This window comes from Alosa pseudoharengus, unplaced genomic scaffold (assembly GCF_046254945.1).
Source record: "Alosa pseudoharengus isolate Yale_2024_CS ecotype anadromous, Long Island Sound unplaced genomic scaffold, YU_APseudo_1.1 YU_APseudo_1.1_scf_23, whole genome shotgun sequence".
NCBI lineage: Eukaryota > Metazoa > Chordata > Actinopteri > Clupeiformes > Clupeidae > Alosa > Alosa pseudoharengus.
In genome coordinates, this window is record NW_027468685.1 from 31,914,734 (window position 1) to 31,937,241 (window position 22,508).

The 22,508-nt window shown below is 40.2% G+C and overlaps 1 protein-coding gene and 1 long non-coding RNA gene across 3 annotated transcripts in view; one reads left to right on the plus strand and one right to left on the minus strand.

The window, feature by feature from the left end:
- LOC143140279 (uncharacterized) overlaps positions 1-22,508 on the minus strand; it is a 171,848-nt gene that overhangs the window by 46,789 nt on the left and 102,551 nt on the right. The gene's annotated exons all lie outside the window — the stretch shown is intronic.
- On the plus strand, positions 4,006-21,665 carry mfsd2ab (MFSD2 lysolipid transporter A, lysophospholipid b). Of its 2 annotated transcripts, XR_012990735.1 has the most exons (15): positions 4,006-4,310; positions 6,519-6,644; positions 7,434-7,558; positions 15,230-15,353; positions 15,468-15,546; positions 15,730-15,899; positions 16,184-16,274; positions 16,421-16,539; positions 16,723-16,806; positions 17,142-17,225; positions 17,385-17,497; positions 17,818-17,961; positions 18,513-18,689; positions 19,394-19,515; positions 19,664-21,665. XR_012990735.1 is itself a non-coding variant. In XM_076302386.1 (14 exons), the coding sequence occupies exons 1-14, from the start codon at positions 4,209-4,211 to the stop codon at positions 19,716-19,718; spliced, it is 1,593 nt and encodes a 530-aa protein (XP_076158501.1). In that variant the 5' UTR covers positions 4,006-4,208; the 3' UTR covers positions 19,719-21,665. The 2 variants fall into 2 exon arrangements, 1 of the variants encoding a protein (XP_076158501.1); XM_076302386.1 differs by lacking the exon at positions 19,394-19,515.

The window sequence follows — 22,508 nt, forward strand, 5'->3', positions numbered from 1 at the left end:
ATGTTAAATGCGCTATACTAAATAAAACTGACTTGACTAGTTATTTTCATCACCTTTTAACTGCAGCTGTGAATGCACCCATTTTGTTTCTGCCAGTCAGTGTTTGCACACAAACAGTGTGTATATTTAACATGTTTCATACACTCTTTGCAACACTGCATTTCGGTCATTGCTTTTACCGAAACATGCATGCCAGTTGTGTATTCACCACCTCCAAAACTCCGAGGACACAAGTTTCTTATTGTGTGTCAACAACACTCAATAACAGTTTATGTGATGTGTTAATCACAACATTTCTTGCCTAACAATATGACAACAGCTAGTTGTGAAGTAGACTATTAAACTAGTCCGCTTGCTTGCGAGACTCCGTGGTTGCGCAGTGTGCACCCGCTTCATTATTTGGGTTTTGGGTTGCCAGGATTTATGACAAAAAGTAATTGATTGTGTATGTGTAGGGTGTATTTCATACACAATCTGGCAACCTGGGAAATAGACTAATAACAAAGAAATAACAAAACCGGAGGACGCCGGGAGATGACAGTGTTGGCAGGTATGGGTATACCTCTCAAAAATATTTTGCTTCAGTGTCCAGCAGAATCAAGAAGGCTTGAGTAAGATAGCGATTTTTGGATCTTCTATTGTCTTATCTATTTATCCTCTTCTTCCTATAGGCTACCTATTAACTGTTCCTTTGCATTGCCATCTAAATGTTAAGTGTCAAACTGGTATTCACCAACATGCTGAATATTTGCTATTGACATTGATTGGGGCAATGTGAACTTGACACGGATATGGTGGCATTGATTTCTTTTTTTTTAGTGAGGGCCTGGAGGGTATGAGGTTATCTGTGGTGTAGACCTATGTGTTTATGAGTAAACTTTTGACTGACAAGGCAAACTTTGGGATGCAATCATGGACTATGCCTTAGAGGTTAAGTTGTTAAGTAGGCCTGAGCTTCACAGTTCTGTTAGCCTACCACAAGCAGCTTACGCCTGCCGTTTATTATAATCGCTGCGCTAGTGAGTTTTTTTTCTTACAGAATTTTTTTTCTTCAGTAAATTTGTGTTTCAATGATTCCTGGGACACTGAAAGACTGGGCTGCACGAAACATGGTGGGCATGTAGGCCCACATGGATGACACAGAACCATTGTTTTGATCAGTCGCCCACACACCACACTGGGCCCCCCACGATAGGAAGGGTAGGCCGGAAACAGTTTTCTGTGAATATCTGGAGAACATAGGGCCTAGGATGACCAACTGTTTTTGGGGCTATGTCAACTCATCCCTTGCAAAAATTAAATGTTTGCGGCAGATTTGCAGCAAACGTGAGGGTGATTTGTGGAAAACAAATGAGTTCACTAGAAAATATTGCCAGAAGTTTGCCAATGTTGGCCACTATAGGCAAACTTTTAGCAAAGTTCTGACAACAGTGAGAAGTTTGATACTAGTGGCAAATGTGTTCGTCAGTGATTTGCCACTACACTTAGCCAATAATGGCAAACTTCAAGTGAACTTCTGGTGACAAACCTAATTTGCATATGACATTACTGCAAATTTGCTGCAACTGTTCGCCAGAAACCTGACATTTCTGTAAGGGATTCCATGTAATCGTAGATATCTTTGGCTGACATCTTCAAAACTGCACGAAAATCACCCTCTGAATGCATGGCAAGTTTTGTGGAATTCCATTCATGGAGTGTTTTAGTGACTGTACACCAATCGGCCTGAAGATGGCCGGACACAGTTTTCTGTGAATATCTCGAGAACCATAGGATCTAGGATGACCAAATTATTTTAGTACGTTGGTCTCCAGGGGCCATGTCAACACATCCCATATCCACTCATTTGAGGTGTAGCGCCACCTAGTTAAAAATGAACAGGTAAAAACGAGCCGTTGTAATCGCAGGTATCTTTGGCTAACATGTTCAACTCTGAACAAATGTGAAGTGTGGGATCATTATGACACCATCTAAATGCATGGCAAGTTTAGTAGAATTCTGTTCATGGGTGGCCATATCAGTTACACACGCACGCACACACACACACAACCACACATACACATAAACACACACACACGCACGCATACACACACACACGCACACAAACACACATACACACATAAACACACACACACACACACACACACATAAACACACACATACACACAGATACTGTACACACACACATATGCGCACATACACATATAAACACACCCACATGCAAACACACACATATGTAGGGAAGCAGGCACACACACACCATTACCCCCACACACTCACAAGCGAACACGCACAAGCGAGATGCACATACACAACACACACTATGCACACACTCATTACAGAAGTTGCAGGAGTAGCCTAGGGGACGGAGTAGGAGATAGAGACACATTGACAAGCGTTATTTTTGCGGAGAGAATGTGCAGTATTTTTTAGCCTAGAATTCTAGAAGCACCCTAGTGGCAGCAAAGTAATTTGCAGCCAGGGATACTTGGGTCTGTACCCTGGAAATCCGGAGTTTTCGCGAGAGCACAATGGAATTGTCTCTGCGAGACAAGGAGCAATGATGCACGTTACTTTTACCCCAGCTAAACGGATGAAGACAACGCTGCAACGTTGGAGGACAGTAGCCTACACATTGGAAATCATTCAGAGTAAACATGATCTATGCCTAGTGTTATCCAATTGCGTGCATTGAGCGTGCAGGCTAAAATAACTTCATACTAGGCCTACCTAATTTGTAGTGATGTGCCCAATGAAGCGAGGCTTCGGAGCTTGTGTCGAGCAGAAAGGGGCGTGCCAGATGAAGCCCCGGTTCGAGGCTTGTGTCGTTTCCATAAAAATCACGTGACTGATGACAAACGAGGCCTCGGTTTGAGAGTGTGACGTCTGAAGCTTCGTTTGGGAGACACACCCACGTGACTGCTTCGGAATCTGATTCAAAGGCTTTGAATTGCGTGAACCAGGGCACCCGCTCTAGTGTCGGAATGAGTTGTATTGTGTTGTATTGCAAGAGCCAGGCGAAATTTGTGGGTAGCCCTGATTTATATAGGATGCTTTCTCTGTTTGTGAATTTACGTTCTTTTCTTTACGGAAAATGTCCATAATCCATAATATCATGCACATAGAAATAAAGAAGAAATAGCCTAGGCCTAGCCTAAATCTTTGCGATTTAGAACAATGACATTAAAACGTGTCTGCGTTGCAAATGCAATCTTGTCTCAACTTCAATCATGTCATTTAAAAGCAATACAGGCTAATAATTTCTATGTAGGCCTAACAGGCTGACATAATATTTTCCTTTTATTAAAAGTTTGATTCATGAAACGTCAAACTATGTCAGGCCATGTAGGGTTTGGTTTAATTAGGCGCCTGGTCGTTTCCTTTTCACTCTCGTCCATAGCGTGTTGAGGTTGATAATACTTCGCCCGCGGGCGTTAAGTGGATGGGAGACCGATTGGATCATTGACTGGGATAACATGATTTCACGCCTCCACGGAAACACCAATCTTCACGTGATAACGAGTGACGGGATTATGTTGCCTAATCGTATTTTATTGTATTGAATTGAGACAAACAGAAATGCACATTTCTTGCAACACTTAATGTAATGAATGAGAACATTTCGAAGCTTTGGCATTGTGTTGAACGTTGTAGGCATTCTTTTCACTAGTCCGTGACTGCGGGGCTTTATGCAAACCACCAGATGTCGCTGTGTTTTCCTTATCTTCCATGTTTCGAAGCTTCGACACATTACTCGGCACATTAGGGAAATGTGCCGAGTAGCGCTCGAGGCTTCATTTACCCATCACTACTAATTTGTGTTTCGGTGTATGAGAGACAGGTTCAGCAAGACCGACAATGCCATAGCAGCCTATCCTACAATGACACAAATATTCTATGAGCTCACCACCCCGCTGGCCCTGGAGCCCCGCCCGATCATGCGATCTTAAAAAGGCTAGGTCTTGTGGTTACGTGGAAGATGAATGAATGAGGGAGGGAGTGGCGTCGATGACTATTTCACTAACTGGCAGTCAGTGAGAAAAATCTTAAAATAAATGTCGGCTGCCTGCTACAGACAGTCAAGTGGTTCTTAGTTAACGTTAGCGAGTTAACGTTTACACAGCTTCAGAGCATCCGGCTTTGTTTTAGGCTTCAGAGCATCCTTAGGCTTTGTTATTTTGATTTTTGCTGAAAAAGTTTAGAGGGCTATGGCTAGAGGAGAAGGAGTGGAACACTCCAGTGCGAGTTTGTTAAGTAACGTTAATGTCAATGTTAAATTGGACCCTGATGCCATAGGACTAGCGGGAAAGGTAAGTAATTTAATGTTTAATTTAAAAGATCGCATTAAATTAATTCGACAGGGATTTGTAACCTAGTAGGCCTACTACGCTAACGTAACGAACTAACTTCACACGAAAAAAACTGGACTTGGCCTAACTTTACTAACTTCGTCTACTGTCACTTAACAGAGGATTTGTCTAACCTAAGTTAACATTTAAGTTACATAAATCAAATTGAATGTGTGAGGGGCATAACGTTACGTTAACTTGTCTTAACGTTACCGAAAACTTCACCTTGTCTGAGTTGAAGAATGTAGAAGGCAAGGCAACAATGCCCCATTAAGTCCTTATGCTACACATTTTGTCCAATTGTGGATGAATAAAATAAATAAGGGTTATGCTCAGAACTGTGCGTATTATGCCACCAGCTCACGTTACAGGTATAACTAGTTCGTTATTCAACGTAACGTTAACTTATCGAAATGTCATTTCTGTGCTGCATGTGCTTGCCGGGGTTGGGTGTGAGCTGCAGTGCGTCGTGCGTACGTACGTGGGTAAAGACTACGTGACGTGTCGGTGTGTGTGTGTGTGTGTGTGTGTGTGGTAAAACGTTCTCAAACATAGATGTGTGCTGTATGCCAGACAAATAATAATTTATTATTTAGCAATTTCAGCGCAATAAGTTGATCTTCTTGCAAGCAAGTATCACAAGATTAGTACACACGTACACTGAGGAAATAAGATTTTTTAGGCTATGTATCTGCTTCTTCAAGAGTAGTTCCTCTAATACAGACACTTCTGTCATGGGATATATTCTTTCTGGTCGGCCTGCATGCATGTGGCTGTACAGTGGTAGCATATCCAGCGTGTACTTGGTGCTGCAGGGTATTTTTGGAACTTAAGGCCTGTCATCTGCAGAATGGCCTAAATACCATTGGAAATGTGCATGATCATGCCCACATACTAGATCCTAGTATTGTATGGAAGGTAGAGGAAAAGGGGTGCACTGCACCTGCACTCATTGACCTGACCCCTCGCTTTGAAGATAGGTCTGTACTTCCCTTAACTCTAGTACTACATCATTGGTACTTTGTACATGAAATGACCATAAACTGTGCTGTTCCCACATTTATTTTCTTATTCCATCTAGCCACCCTGCATATCATTTTAGTCCTATGTAAATAACCAAAAAATACAATCACACTTTGTTTCATCCATGATGTCTTCATTTGTATTTGTTGCAGGGACCTCAAATATTGGTTCAACATTAATAAAGTATTGTATAAGACAAAATACTGATTAATGCCATGTGGGTACAAAAAAATAGTTGTTAGTTTACAAGACCCCCAATATCACCAGTTTTGCAATTTGTTCCAATGCAGTGCAAAAATGTAATGGTCCAGTCATACTAAGAACATTTTTTCTCTTCCAACCTTCCAACAAAGTTTGGGCAGGCTAGGAATAAAGTGTTTAAATATATTCATGTTTAAACATGGCCTCCATGATGAGACATTTTTGAGAGTGTAAAATTGATGAATAAGACCAGAAAGATCCTTTGTGTGTACTTTGTGTGGTAGAGGTAGTCAGATTGTGAATTAGCTCAGCACATCCTATCAAGGCAAAATTATAGCAAACCAGATAACCAAGTGAGTACTGACAACTGGATACTGCTCCTTACGTACGAACCAGTTATCCAATTTCAAAGCATGTTTTTACACAAAGCTAGAACTAGTGTTGTCTTCAAATGAATGTTTGTAGTGTTTGGTCATGTGAAAGACAGATTGACCAGTCATTCCAAATAGTTGCCAAGGCTATGCACACTGCAGGGTTGTGGTTCCTAAGGTCAAGTATTAACAACAACTCACCCACTAGGCTACTGTATATTGCTAAAATATGGGCTCCCCACTAGTAAACTAATGATTAGTTCTAACTATGCTATTGCTGGTGTTTGTAAGCGTTCCACATCTCTTCAGATTGCACTTTACTTTTGCCGTAACCATGGAGTCTCTGACCTCCTGAAAGTAGTCTAACATGGCTCAAAATGATGACGATCATTATTTGTTCACATTTAGTAATGTTGGCGTAACTCAAATGACTTAAGAACTCAGGAAGTGACTTGTAATGAGGCATCTTGCTCCGCCTACCTACAATCTTTGCTAGAACCACTAAACAGTACAGTGAATGTTTTGTTAAGTTATTCACACAGTTATTCACAGTTTTCTCTCTGTTTTTCTGTAGGGAGAGCAGAGAAGTCGGCTTTCCATTTGCAATAAACTGTGCTATGCCGTCGGAGGAGCACCCTATCAGATCACAGGATGTGCTCTTGGCTTTTTCCTGCAGATATACTTGTTGGATGTTGCTCAGGTAGGTTGTCAAGGATATTGACTTCTCTTCAGATGGAAGGGCCTTGCTCCATCAGCAAAATGGGGAAAAACATGACCTGTAACTTCAAATGGAGGACATGACCCTTTCCAACCTTTCTCAATGCCCGTTGTGTATAGGCTCTAATGCTCTTCATGGCTGGGTGAGCAGGCTTCTTTTAATCCACTCAGTGTGCGGTCCCTGAAACAGCCAACTTGCCAATTTTGGACACAATGTAGCCACTGTAGCAGATAATAAATGGGTGGAAAAGGCTTTTCTCCTATTAACTGAGAAAATGACTATAGAGTTATAGAGCTTATCAAGACCATTATTGGCTGGAGAATCTGGGTGGGTGAGTGGGTTGGTGGGGTGGGGTTGGTCAGCTGGCTGTTACAATTACCACTAACTTGAACTGCTTGATTAACTGTTAATTAAGATACAGTGCTGGTTAAACCTGACCCTAAGCAGTTTGTAATGTTCACCCATATTGTTTTAGAATTATATTGAACGCCTTATTTACCCTGCAGACACACACCCTCTGAGGTTCTAAGACTTTTATCTTGCAAATTTGTTTGCGATCAATGACTCATGCATACAGTACAGTATAGTACATTGTAGTGTATCTGATGTCCCACTCTCTAGACAAACTGACCTTAATATCAACACACTGATATTTAAGTGATATTCAGGATTGAATATCAACACATGGCTTTTTAATTTAAGCATCTGATTCTTAAAATCCTGATAATGGTTTTACAAGTCTATTCTGATGTGCTTTCATTCTCTTTGTAGCTGGATCCTTTTTATGCCTCCATTATCCTGTTTGTTGGTCGGGCATGGGATGCCATAACTGACCCAACTGTGGGTTTCCTGGTCAGTCGGACCCCCTGGACAAGATTTGGCCGTATGATGCCGTGGTAAGTGTCCCCCTAATGCTATTTTTAGGGTGTGTGTTCTCTGAAAGCTTTGTTTTTGTTTTGGTCTACAGTTTAGAGTTACCTCCTAGGTACCCCTTTTGAAAACCTGTTGGTAGCATCGGCTAACTAGCGCCAGATTTCGGAGTGCAGGGGACAAGCAGAGATGAGCTATGAGACAAAAGTTCACACTCTGTATCATGTTTCAACACACTTTAGGTCAATATCACATCGAACTTCTCCTTTAACCCTTTGCTTAAAATAGGGGAGAGCTGGGAAGGGATAATTTAATCTAATTTAACATAATTACAGAAGGCCTAATTAAGATTGAAAGCCATTATTCTGTGTATCGGTCTCGCGTTAATCCCACACATGTCGTTGGCCGTCCTTTTCAACTCCTATCACCATAAAATCCCATAAAACCTGACAAAAATCACGGCTCCTAATGCATTTCTATGGAGCTGTAAACTGAAGTTGTCGGAGTGTGTCTGCTTGTGCAGAGCTACTGGACTGCCATTGGCTCATACGCGTTGGATGGGCGGGGCTTGCGATTAGTCAATTGCAGTTGTCTTGCAGCAACTCAGATTTATTAGGCATGGTTTCAAGTCATTTTTTGGGACTATTCCCATTTTAGGGGTGAAATCCAGGCCAACTAAAAAGATGTCACAGTCGCCCATCTAAAACTTTCAGTAAAGATCTCTACTGATCCACTGAGAATTTGACTTCCACGATTCTCCACTACTGCATGCACTTCTGTAGCATTATGTAGGCTAGTGTTTGTATAAGTATAAGTATATATACTCTTTTGATCCCGTGAGGGAAATTTGATCTCTGCATTTATCCCAATCCGTGAATTAGTGAAACACACAGTGAACACACAGTGAGGTGAAGCACACACTAATCCCGGCGCAGTGAGCTGCCTGCAACAACAGCGGCGCTCGGGGAGCAGTGAGGGGTCAGGTGCCTTGCTCAAGGGCACTTCAGCCATGCCTACTGGTCGGGGTTCAAACCGGCAACCCTTCGGTTACAAGTCCGAAGCGCTAACCAGTAGGCCACGGCTGCCCCACGGCTTGTTCGCAGTGTGTGCACAGCAGTCACAGAATAAAAGTGGTCTTCTCCGCTGCTTGTGCAAAGCTGATCCTAAACAAACTGCTGGTGCATTGTGGAAATATATAGTTTGTGATTTAGTGCCATTTAAATGTAAAGGCAGTTATGGCTATTTAAAACATAAGTCCGGCAGATTTTCTGTATGTCCGGTATTCTGAAATGTCTCAGTATTGCTGCATGTATTGAACCTTGAGGTCCAATACATGTTTGGTACAGGTTTGGTACAAATACACATATTGTTACAGCTCTACTGTGTGTGTCAGTGTGTGTCTTTCTCTCTGTCTATGCCTGTGTGTTTGGTGGTTGTAGGTGTAAATCAACATTTTAATTAAAATTTCAGAGGGAATCCATGAACATTTGTCTAGTTGTAACAAAACAGACGGAGGGACTGTAGGAAAGGTACACTCTTCCAATATCAAGGATTTCAATTTAAAAAAAAAACACCACCAAAGTGGAATTTCAGTCAGATTTTGTTATGTCACAGCTGGACAGAAATCTGCCGTTTAGTTTGTTTCATTACTCATGTCATGTGGTTATGGTACCGTCCTAGTGAATATTGCCCCCTATGTCAACCTTTGCAACTGAATTGAACTCTAAATGCATAACTATAGTACAATTTTGCAAGTGGAAATGGTTGCCATTCTGGGTATTTTAGTATATTGGACTACAGCAGTGCCCATTCAAACATGCTATTCTTGTAGAAAACCTATAGCCCAATTATATGCCCTCAGGTAGGCCTTCTTTAAAGATAGGATGAGGGGAAAACATCATTCCGGCTAAGCATTCAATAATGAATCTAGAATATTATTATAATGTGCAGTAAGCAGAATGCTTATAGCATGGCTGCATGTGACAGTTTTACAGATAAAAATGACATAGGCCTAACAGCTGTTTTGAGTTAGGGCTATATGTTGAGCCTAATTAAATGATTGTGGAATGATACATTGTAATATGAAATTTGCAACGATGTGACTGGAAAAACAGTCTCTGGTAGCCTGTAAGTGACATCACGCTCTGTCTGCCACTCCTTGAGAGGAGAGGGAGTAACCTAGCGTTCATGGGCTTCGGAAAAACCTTTCTCCGAGTGAGTGAAAACATCATCATTCCGCGTCATTCACGTCACTTAATGTGTGAGTCAGAGGTCGGAAACTGGGGCTAGATTTTGCTAACAGAGTTGCCCAGTTAGGGGCTCGTCATCACTTTTGTCGTCACATTGTAGTTCGTTTGTAGTCCATGTGGCCTTTCATGTCCAACAGTTTTAATGTGAACTTGGGAATTTGCCCTTTTTATCACTTGAAAAGCTGCATATCTTTCTTTCATGAGCATCTTACACTATATTTTAAGAAAATACAGTTGTTTGTTTAGGATTAGTGAGTGTATGTTTTAACCTTTGTTGTGGCATCCGTGTTTGTCACACATTCGATGGCAAAGCACTTGAACACTTGCTGTCGGAAAAACAAAGTAGCCTTGTCATTCCGAGGTGCTCTGAATGCACCCTTAAGTCATTTAGAGACGAGTGACCGTTGCAGGAAGTGTGTCATAACAAAGGGACACCAGACCTTCTTGAAACAGCTGTACATCAGGCTCGGAAAAATAGTTTGAAAATAAGACAGAAAAACGACAAGTTTCCCATGCTGCTTCCTTATGTTGGAATGTGCAAAAATGTACAAAAAATCAAAAGGATACCTTCTTTGTGTAAGATTTCTGCAACAGTGGTAGGCTGTTGATACGTTTAGTTTTAGTTTTAGTTTAGTTATAAAAACGTGTTTATAGCCTAACCAATGTCACACAGTAAGTAGCCTACAGAAAACACTCAATTGATGTGATATAACGATGACTTGTTAAATGTATGGCTACAATGGTTTATTACACATCAGAAGGAAATTTAAACAATAGCCGTGATATCTGCCATGAGCCACATCGCTGTATTATACTTAAACAATAAAATATATTATGTACCTATTTCCGCAATCTCATCTGCAAGACACCTGCCAAGTTTGAGATCAGTCGGACGAATGGAATGGTTCGACAGATATGTGAATAACACACAAACACTGTTCCTGTCATTAATAGATTGTTCCTGTCATTAATAGATAGTTCCTGTCATTAATAGATAGATATTTTAAAAACTGGAATGCCTTTATAAAATATATTTGGGTGTCAAAGCATACTTTTCTGAATATGGGTGCAGGACTTTAGTACTGCATGGCTGACATTTTAAAGCTCAGGCTCAAGCAGTCCTCATCCTTCACCTTCATCTCCAGGTTCATCGATGCCCCTCCACTTTTACTTCTGTGCCACTGTCTACTCGGACATTTACTGAATACGCACACATACACACACACACTCACACACAAAGTGGCCCTCAGGCTACAAACAGATGAACTTGCTTGTTCTTGCTTTTAGAGTTCTCAGCATACATAAAAACACAAGCTGCTTTAAAGAACTGGTTGAGATCTGCTATTCCCTGGTGTAACAAGAAACCAGTGACGTATAGCCATAAGTGGTGTCTGTGTGTTTCGGATTTTTATTGACATCAGCTGAAGGCATATGTGAAGGGGGTATTAGGGAAGGAAGATGTGTGAGTGAGTGAGTGTTAATGTTTGGTGTTAATTTAGTATTTAAGTTGACTAAAGTAGGCTATATGTAGTTGAGATGATAACATTGTTGCAGTATCTTATAGCTACATTTTGGAATAACTAGATCCAAAAGTAGACATGGTAGCACAACAAACAAGGAGCAGACACACATTGTTTGAAAATGCAGCAGATCTGAGGTGTTGAAAAGAGGCATCATGGGATTTCTCACCACAGATTGACAATGTAGGCAGAAATGTTGCTGTCTAGAGATGCAGTCTATTTTGCCGCCTCAAACTTGGGAGGAAGAAATGCATTTTAGAAGCATGCCGTGAAGGGGGTGGGGGAGGCTGCCGATTGGGCAGACAACAGTGGTGTGTTGCAGGCTAGACCAATCAAATCTTCCTCAACCAGTTCTTCCTTCTTCCTTCCAGAGTACATAAACATTTTTAAGTGGGTTACTATTGTGTGTGTGTGTGTGTGTGTGTGTGTGTGTGTGTGTGTGTGTGTGTGTGTGTGTGTGTGTGTGTGTGTGTGTGTGTGTGTGTGTGTGTGTGTGTGTGTGTGTGTGTGTGTGTGTGTGTGTGTGTGTGTGTGTGTGTGTGTGTGTGTGTGTGTGTGTGTGTGTGTGTGTGTGTGTGTGTGTGTGTGTGTGTGTGTGTGTGTGTGTAGTTATATAAATAAGAGTGAATAAGTTCATAAATAAGAGAAAACAGATCCAAGTTTGTCAATGGATCTTTAACAACTGAATATGTCTTATATTCCCAGTGACTTAACTATCACTGGGGGGGGGGGGGGGGGGTGCAGCAATGAGCAGTAGCCTGCATTAAAAAGATGGGTCTATTGGGGGGGTTGCATTCTCATGAGCTTAAACCTAGACTGTTGTCAGTTTGTACAAGTAATTGATTAAATTTCGTCATGCCATGACCTGTGGGAACCCTGAAATATCATGGAATTTTAGGAAGTTTATTCCATACATGGAAAGTCAGGGAATTTGATCATTCTTGGAAATATGTCTTGGAAATATGTTTTTGTTTTGCAGTTTAAAATTTACTTGCCAAAATACATTAATACAGATATATTTCCCCGCAGAATTGGTGTATATCTGGTTATTAGCTTTACTGCTTGTAGTTGTGGTTAGCCCAACTTTGTTTATTCAATCCCCATTTATTCATCTCCCACTCTAAAAAAGTAAAAGATTTTGAACGCTCTGCGGCTGCTCTGAAATTTTTGGTAGGTATATTATACCATTCATTATATAGTAGGTCATGGAATTTCAGTTTTTTTGTCAGGAAAAGTCATGCAATTTTTTACATTTGACTTAGAGTGGGAACCCAGATATTTAATGTTTTGGAAATTCTGCCAGGAAGGCTTTCGCAGTGGTGGCAGGGCAAATGTATTTTTCATGATGTCAAACTGAAGTAGCCTAATATCAGAGGCTAAAATATGAAGACCGGATTTCAGAAATAATTTACAGGCCTTTGTCTTGGGTCCCATTCATGATGTAGACTAGGTTTGACCAAATCTGAGACGGTGTAGCAGTAACCTTATCTGATCTGACACGGAATGACCCACTTTTTACAACCTCCCTTTGTTGGCTCTGAATCTTTCACTATACAGGGTTCCCATGGTCATGGAAAATCTGGAAAAGTCATGGAATTGTAAAATCTCTTTTTCCAGGCCTGAAATCATAGAATTAAGTAAATTCATTGAAACTTTTGGAAAAGTCATGAAATTTAATTTTGTCATACCAGGGACATAGGTTGGAGGTTGCATGCATGCATAGTTTCACATAATTCGATCACTTTCTTCCTAGATATAGATATATCCTGGAGGACATTGGTGTCGTCAGGCCATTTTGCTGGGGCTTGAACCCAAAACGACTGTTGTAGAAAGAAATGGCTGATCTTTTTCTTTTTTCTTTTTTTTTAAGTATATATTTTTTGGGGCTTTTTTATGCCTTTAATTGACAGTATAGTGGAGAATGACAGGAAGTAAGTGGGAGAGGGAGTCGGGTGGGATCCGGAAAGGACCATGGGGCGGGAATCGAACCCGGGTCGCCGGCATACAGTGCAGGTGCCCCAGCCAGTTGCGCCACGGCTGGGGCCAGAAATGGCTGATCTTTAATGAAATATTTACATTGTCCTTTATCAGCAACCATTCATCCAATGTTGCAAAGGCACATTCTATTTACTAATCATTTTAAAAGGCTAACTGAGAAAACATTGGAGAAGCCTTTTGCAATTATGTAGGCATATAATGTAATCTGAAAACTGCTGCCCTGCTTAAAAAACAATGCAAATTATCTCAGTTGGTATTCTGTCTATAATGGAGTGGAATGGAAATTTTCTCCAAACGTTTGACTTGTAGTGTACATACACTACAATGTTCTTATTCAATGTTCTTCCAATGTTAATATTTTAATTGTGCCCAAAGTGCTCCACAAGCAAAGCAGAGAAGCTGCTTTTACACATTATCCACCAAATTCTGTATATATATAACATACCTGTATATGAGAGCTTTTAGTTTTTTTTGTTTTTTTGTAGCCTATTTCTTCACATTGTTTTACATTCTACTGCTGCTATTTACAGGGTCTTCTCATTTTCACTGCATTAGTTGTATTGTATGTGGTGTTGTATCTATCTCCTTACCATCTTGTGAATATTCATTTTTACTTAATTACAAATCTCTGACGTTTTATTTATTTTTTTGGTTGTTTGTTTGTATTATTATTATACTCTATTATTGTGTTAAATGCTCCAAATGTTAAGCACATGTATTCTGTGTATGAAAGGTGCTATACAAATACAGTTTATTATTACAGTATTACAACCCCAAAACAGAAAAAATTGGGGCATTGTGTAAAATGCTAATAAAAACAGAATGTGATAATATACAAGTCTCGTAAACCCATATTTAGCAGCCAAAAGGATATAGACAACATATCTAATGTTGAAAATGAAAATGTGGAATATTTCATGGAAAATATTATGTTAATTTTGTTAAATCTGGACTACAGACAGGCCATCTTAGCACCTGGACTCTTCCTCTATGGATAAATGCTATTTAAATATGTGCAGAATTCCTTTTGGCATGGTTTTCCTAAAATATTCAAGGTCGTCCCTGGAAAAGACATTGCCTGGATGGCAGTATATGTTGCTCAAAACCTGTGTACATCATTCAGAATTGATTGTGCTTTGCCAGATGTGAAAGATGCCCATGCTGTAGGCACTAATGCTCCTCCACGCCTTCATAGATGTTGGGTTTCAAACTGAGCACTAAAACAAGTTGAATAGGTTGGATACTTAGATAGGCCCTCTCCTCTTTAGCCCAGATGAGTCTGATTTGCAAAAAGAATGGAAAACCTTGATTGGTCTAACCACAGAACCTATTTCCATGTTACCTCAGTCCATTTTAAACAAGCTCAGGCCCAGATAAGAGGGTGGTATTTTCTGTATCATGTCTCAATACAATTGTAGCTGTTACAATTTTGGCTTCAGTTTTTGAATTGAGTATCAAACTGTGCACATAGACAGTGGTTATCAGAGGTTTTCCTGAGCCCATACAATGACAGGTCTGGAAACAGGTCTGGTATTGACGCAGTGCCATCTGAGGTCCAAAAGACACAAGTTTACACAGAGTGATGAATTCCCCTACATCTTTACTTCTAAGAGACCCTGCCTCTCTGGGATGCTCTTTTTCATACCCACTTGCCACTTACCCTAATTAGTTGTGAAACATTCTTCCTTTTGTTTTCTTTATCACCACACAACTTTTCCAGCATTTTGTTACCCCGTCCCAACTTTTTTTGAAACATGTTGCTGGTATCAAATTCGAAATTAACATATATTTTCAACATTTAATATGTTGTCTGTGTCCTTTTTGCAACTAAATATGACTATTACATTCTGTTTTTATTCACATTTTATACAATGTCCCAACTGTAAATAAACTGTTAATAGTTTGTTAACTCAACTGTTTGCCATTCCAGGATCCTATTGTCTACTCCACTTGCTATTATCTCCTACTTCCTCATCTGGTATGTGCCTGATCTGGACCAGGGCAAGGTGGTTTGGTACCTGTTGTGGTACTGCCTCTTCCAGACATTACAGACAGTAAGTAACCCATCTAGTCTAGTCTCTTCCACTTTTCATCACTGTTTCAGCACAAATGAATTGCTGAAAATATATTCCTGTGTTCAAAATATATTCCTGTGTATCCTCATCCAGTGTTTCCATGTGCCGTACTCTGCACTCACAATGTTCATTAGTCATGAGCAGAAAGAGAGAGACTCGGCCACCGCCTACAGTAAGTCATCCCATACTGCCTACCAGTTTGTGTTGCCCACAGAGGGCATACAGTATACTACTTGAAATTAATACCATACATCTAAAAAGGTGATAAGTCCCTTATATTAAATAAGATGCTGATTAATCAGAAGTTTATGGTAATGCTTTATGTTAATGCTGACCACTGTCTGACCACTGCCAGGAATGACGGTGGAGGTCCTGGGTACAGTTATTGGTACAGGCATCCAGGGACAAATAGTGGGCATGGCCAATACGCCCTGCATCAACTCTACCCTGACTCCACTGGATGCTGATCAAAATGCCAGCCATCCAAGCCATCTCTCTCTGATGCCAATCGACCTCACCCGCACAGTAAGACATCAAGAAGGACTGCAATGTTATTGACCATAGCTGTGCAGTTTTTTGTTTTTATTCTTTAACATCACCCAGACCGAATGAGATCTAGTGTGTTAAAAGCCACTAGAAACACATGTGCTCTGAGTTTCAGAGTTGACGTTCTGATATATCTGTACATATTGATCTACAAAGTTTACAACTTTTACAAATATTAAAAGATCAAATTGTTATGATGAATGTGTGCAAATATTGTGTGTTTGCTTTTTTTGTTGATTTTGTTGATTGGTCATGTCCAACAGAGGGAAGCCTACATGATTGCTTCAGGTATCATCTGTGCAATCTATGTTCTGTGTGCTGTGGTTCTGTTCTTTGGAGTAAGGGAGCGCAAAGGTGAGCACAGCCAGTTGGTCTCTCAGATTTTAGATTTTTGTGTATTTAATCAATGATGGTTTGATTGATTTTAATGCAACCCACATGCTTTGTTGTTATTTATGTTTGTTTGTTTTGATGATACCCACTCCACCATCCCCCTCTAGATCTTGGAAAAACAAAGAATGAGCCCATCTCATTCTGGCAGGGTATTCGTCTGGTAATGGGACATGGACCGTACACCAAATTGGTCATGGGCTTTCTCTTCACTTCTCTGGCTTTCATGGTGAGCATTAAGGGGTATTTAATGTAAGCCGTACAGTATGGATAAGGATGCCCCATGTACCTCTACCCAAGCCAAAGCACTTTGATGGCCATGTTTCTTTTTATGTTGGTTTTGTGAGAGCATTTGCAGATGTCAGGTTTGGCTATACTCTCATGTGTCTCTACTGTATGTATGTATCCACAGCTCCTGGAAGGCAATTTTGCGCTGTTCTGCTGCTACACACTTGGCTTTCGAAATGACTTCCAGAATATTTTACTGGTCATCATGGTAAGGAAGGTCATCAACTTTAAGGGAGATGCCTATGGATTTCATATTGAGTATTAATGTTGTGTGTATTGTTTGTGTGTATCTTTGGTCACTCAAAGTGACAGACATTCTGCTAGAAAATGTGCCTTAGAAATACTTACTTACTTATGTACTTACTTACTAATCCACACAATAAATACAGCATTCTTTAGACACATGCAACATTTCATAAACAAAAGAAGCTGTTTGAGTGTGTGAATTCGTCAGATGAAATCAAGGACTCTCTATTATTGACTTTAATGTGTAGTAAGAAGTTGTAATTAAATAAATGCCTTTTTTATTCACTTCTGTCATAGCTCGCCGCAACCCTTACTATTCCCTTCTGGCAGTGGTTTCTTATGCGCTTTGGCAAGAAGACAGCTGTTTTTGTTGGGATTCCGGTAAGAATTTTCACTGCCCCTCTACTGAAAAGAAAAAAACACAAATGCATACACACAAACTCATGTTCTCATACAGTCTTGCAGGGAATACATAACAAATATACCATTTATATGGCAAACACTAACAAATATACTATATTGATTTGTATGGATGTCTAGTTCGTAATACCATTCCTGGTCCTGGTGGTTTTTGTGAGGAGCAACCTTGTGGTGACCTACATTGTGTCATTTGTGGCTGGTGTCAGTGTTGCAGCCGCATTCCTGTTGCCATGGTGAGTGACCTTGAGAGCACTAAATACTCTTGCTGAGGTGCATAGCTTGTTGATGATGTGTTGCGTAAACATAGGATTGATGGAAGATGCTTGGAGGCTGTACTGTGTGATTTTGGTACACGGTTTTACCTTTGCCTGGATGACTGTGTTTGTGCTGAAGTGACTGTCTAAGTGTTGACTTTCTATCAATTGTGTGTCTGCAATGATTTTACATCCACCTTATGCAGATGCACGCACCTTGTGTGCAGTTAATTTTTTATATTAATTGATGTTAAGCCTCCATAAATATGTCCTTTTTGTGTTTGTACTATGCTCTGCAGGTCTATGCTACCTGATGTTGTTGATGACTTCAAAGTGAAAAACCCTGACTTGCAAGGCCACGAAGCTATATTCTACTCTTTTTATGTCTTCTTTACCAAGTTTGCCTCTGGAGTGTCACTTGGCATATCGACTCTGAGCCTACAGTAAGTTGCTTAACACATGTAGTCACCATACATACATGTCTACCCAGCCACACACAACATACAGTTCAAACCTAAGGTCACTATCCACTTTCAATTCCTTTGCTCTTTCAGATTAGATTAGATTAGATTAGATTCAACTTTATTGTCATTGTGCAGAGTACAAGTACAAAGCCAACGAAATGCAGTTTGCGTCTAACCAGAAGTGAAAAAAAGCAGAAAAGTGCAATGTGATATACAAAGATCACATTTTACTTTCCCAAGTCAACTGAGGCTTTGATGTGGGATTTGGACATACTTGGCCATTATTGTTGTACCGTTGACACTGTAGCATACAGGAGTTATGCCTGGTCTCCTCAGCAACCTGACTTTGATATTTAATCAGATTACGCCCAATCAGTAAGTAAAACACAGGACTTCAGAAAAACAGTCTGGTTGGGTTCAAGGTCACAGACAGTTCACTAGATTTAAGCCACCCATGTACATGTGTGTGGCTTAATCTCCACTTGCCCTGATAGTTCTGGGAATTCATATTTTCCCTCTGCATATGTTAGTTTTGCAGGGTACATCACAAGCGGCTGCACACAGCCAGAGGAGGTAGGCTTGACACTCAAGATTCTGGTATCAGCTGCCCCCATCGGACTCCTCATCATCGGCCTTGTGATCTTCGTTCTCTACCCTATAAATGAGGAAACACGGCAACGGAACCGCAAAATGCTACAGCACCAGCGGTAAGGCCCTTGTATGTGCTCTATCCAAACACCAAAGGTCATACATTAATACTGTGTTAGTGGCTGCAATAACTGAAAATTGTGGTAAGAGCAAAATTTCACTAAGGGGGATAGTGTCATGGCTCTTTCCACCCCCAAGTCTGAGAACTACAACTGAATGAAATAGAAGTAGTCATTTTTTTTTTTTGAACATAGGCAGAGCTGTACTGTACAGTGTACAGAATTGTTTGTCTAAAGCAAACTTTTTTTTTACCTACATTTTATGTGTATGGTGTCTTCTTTATAATTTAAGTTTTTCTAAAATTAGACTTAGAAAATTGCAATATATCACCTTTTGCACAATATTTAAATTAAATAAATTGAATCGTAACCTATGTATCGTGATATGTATCATATTGCCAGATTCTTGCCAATACACAGCCCTAGTTGGTATATAAATAGCGATGGGCTCCATTGCGGCGTTGCTATCGTGTATGTGAAGGGAGGGATGTTCTGTTCCGTGTAACAACAGCAATTGGCTGAATCATGACTTTTGCATTTTGGGTCAAAACAAAGACCTTCCTTTGATAGTAACCGATGTCAAACTTAGCATGTAGCAACACAAGCTGTGTCACACAAATAGTCTCTGCACACTGCAAACCTACAGCAAAAACACTTATTTTAAGTAAGGCCAAATAGTCATCTTGTTCTTGTTATCTTTCCAGTTGACTTCTCCATCTTAAAATAGCAATTGCATCTTTGTTAAAATACATTGCTGGTAATCTGATTGGCTGAAATTCACTGGAGGACGAAATTGGGGGGGGACTCCTGTCTACGGTCCCCTGTAGTAAGTATAAACTATGCTGCCATGGTGACTCAAGCAAATGGCAACCAAACTCCACCTTGAGGGCTGTGATTCATATGCAGACCACTGGCTGATATATCTTACCCATCTATTCCTTCTGCTTTAACAGTTGGGTTTGTGTTTTTCTTAGGGAGAAAGAGACAGACTCAGAATCAGAATCCACAGAGTCGGGTAGTTCTGTCTAAATGTCTGTGGACCAGTCTGAGCCCAATCATTTGCTTCCTGAAACTGAGGATGAGCTGATTGACCAAAACCAAGATCAGCTGGTGGGACTCGACTGCTTGGGGATCTGAGCGCTAAGATGGTGATTTGCATAGTCTCCACAGGTGTCGGAGCCTTCACAGGGCAGTGATATTGAGCCATGAGACTTGACTGTGCCTTCTCCATCTCAGACCACAAATGTACCGTTTTGTACCGATATCTCACAAGATACCAACTGTTTTATTTATTTTGTTGCACAAAACCTTATAATGTGATGCAGCCTGGACCTGTTTTGGTTGGCATTACGAGTGCACCTGCTGCCTGGCCAAATGGGATTGATGTCGTGTCATGTGTGATATTGGTGCACTTGACAAGATAATGCACTATGGAATTCATACCTTTTCTTAGGGTGGGGTTATTAAGAAATGTGACGTTACATTTATTTTCATAGGGTGTAATAGGATATGCCATTTTTAATTATATTCACCTCTAATAATGGATACAGTTGACATGAAGAAATGTATTTGTCCATCCAATGTGCACGTTCAAAGCTTCATGGTGAATGATGAATGTATTTTCTACTGTTTACAAGGTGAGGCTAATCCCTTTTTAGGGTAGTCACTTTAAGACTGCTTTTTCAGAATATTCTGGTTGGGTTAATATTCTTGTTGGGTTTGGGACCATGCTCAATACTTGAACGGACATCCTTCAGATATACATGTCCAAGTCAGAATAATTGCCAGGGGTGGATGGGTTCAAATGTTGCATTATTCAGCACAGCACTTCACAGCTTTCATTTCCTAAGGACTGTGCAGATCTGTCATACTGCTGAATGTAGGTTAGATTGTCTGGCAGATCCAGAACTGTTAGTAACAGAGGTAAACAATCATATTTAAGTATTTATTAAATCTGTTTAAAATATTTTGAGAGTTTACATATATTCTGCACTTATTTTGTTCCTGTGCCCTGATTAAAGAATATATTATATATATTTTATTTTGATTCCTGCAAACCTGTAAAATATATTTCTTGGCTAAATGCAAACCTGCAACATGAGTTTGATCTTAATCTTACTGTGTTGTTCTACCGTATTCTTCTCACTGCCCAAATATGCTTATAAAAGGGAAGTGCTGTTGTGAAAGTTTGTGTCGAGGTGTGTCGTGGATTACTTTATTTTTGTCTACATATCTGTAAATCAAGGTGTGATTCAGGTCTTTATGAGATTGCCCATATCAGCCTAAAATTGCGCTATTAATATATGGTTTGTGTTGTGTATATTTTAGGTGAACATAGAGATATCTAGACAAAATATTGAGATCAGTACACTTGGGTCTGAGAAATGTAATGGCCATTTATAACATCTTTCTTCCATGAATTAACTATTATTTACCAAACAACCCACTTCTCTGACATTCCAATGTATGCTGGACCTTTTTTTTAATCAAATGTTCTCTGAATTGCTACCTACTTTTGATGTGGGTTAGAGCTTTCCATCTTAAGGATTGAGAATTCAGTCGGGAAACTATTACTGTGAATATGTACATAATGTAAAGTTCTGTAAATATCCTTTTGTTAACCTTGGAAGTGGATGTGCCTTAACGCTGTTTAAATATAGCTGTTAACATATTGTAAATGAAGTTGCTGTTATAGAATATAATTACATTATACCTCATCAGTGTAAAGCTGTCATTAAACATCTCAGCACATAAAGACTGTATTAAAACTACATGGTGCATGGAAAGCAAAAGTCAAAAGATTACACTGTTTGCTTTAACTATCATTTGCATGTGCATTGTTGTATTGTATTTTGAATTCTGCTATAGACAACGCTATTGTGTCATGAGCTAACAAGTATACAATGTTATGGTCATGGTCATGGGTGGTCATGTCTACCTTGAAAACGCCATTGAATTAAAATGTATTTTCCTGAACTTTTGGTATGTTCAATGTCTTGATATTTTTTTACAATAATTAGCATATTGATTATATTCTTGTTAAAATTAGTCTTCCACCAGTAACTCAAAAGTCAGAAGATTGCACTATTTGCTTTAACTATTGCGTGCATTGTTGTATTGTATTTTGAATTCTGCTGTAGACAACGCTATTGAGTCATAAGCTGACAAGTAGGCTATACAATGTTATGGTCATGGATAGTCTACAATTAGTTGGGGGTCTGATGCTTTTTCTCTACGAAGCTCCCCCTAGAGTCTGTACGTGTCGATACGTGTGCGAGCCCTCGTTCGGTCTGAAGCTCTTTTCCTTTTCTTTGCATCTTCCGTCAAGGGTTTTCGCTGCTTCTTTGCCGGCTCTGCCATTATACACACGTTTGCAACAATCGCTAGCGTTTTGTTAGCCTGCCTCTGTGCTGAGGATGCAGGATGTAAACTGATCCTGCTTCTCGCGATGTCTGAGACTTTTTGAGACTGAAGGTCGGATACACCGAACTTGCAAGCGGGATATTCTTACAGGCAGTAGGGGCGGGCTAGAGAGACTTCATTCGCCCTGTAATGAGTCATTTATAAGTATAAGTATATACTCTTTTGATCCCGTGAGGGAAATTTGGTCTCTGCATTTATCCCAATCTGTAAATTAGTGAAACACACTCAGTACACAGTGTACAGTGAGGTGACGCACACACTGATCCCGGCGCAGTGAGCTGCCTGCAACAACAGTGGCGCTCGGGGAGCAGTGAGGGGTTAGGTGCCTTGCTCAAGGGCACTTCAGCCGCTTCCTACTGGTCGGAGTTCGAACCACAATTAACGGGTGACAGCAGC

Excerpts from the sequence above, each read along its gene's own strand:
- mfsd2ab (XM_076302386.1), top strand. The coding sequence starts at position 4,209 with ATGGCTAGAGGAGAAGGAGTGGAACACTCCAGTGCGAGTTTGTTAAGT. Across the intron at positions 4,311-6,518 it reads CCATAGGACTAGCGGGAAAG|GGAGAGCAGAGAAGTCGGCT; the intron begins GTAAGTAATTTA and ends GTTTTTCTGTAG. Across the intron at positions 18,690-19,663 it reads AAAATGCTACAGCACCAGCG|GGAGAAAGAGACAGACTCAG; the intron begins GTAAGGCCCTTG and ends TGTTTTTCTTAG.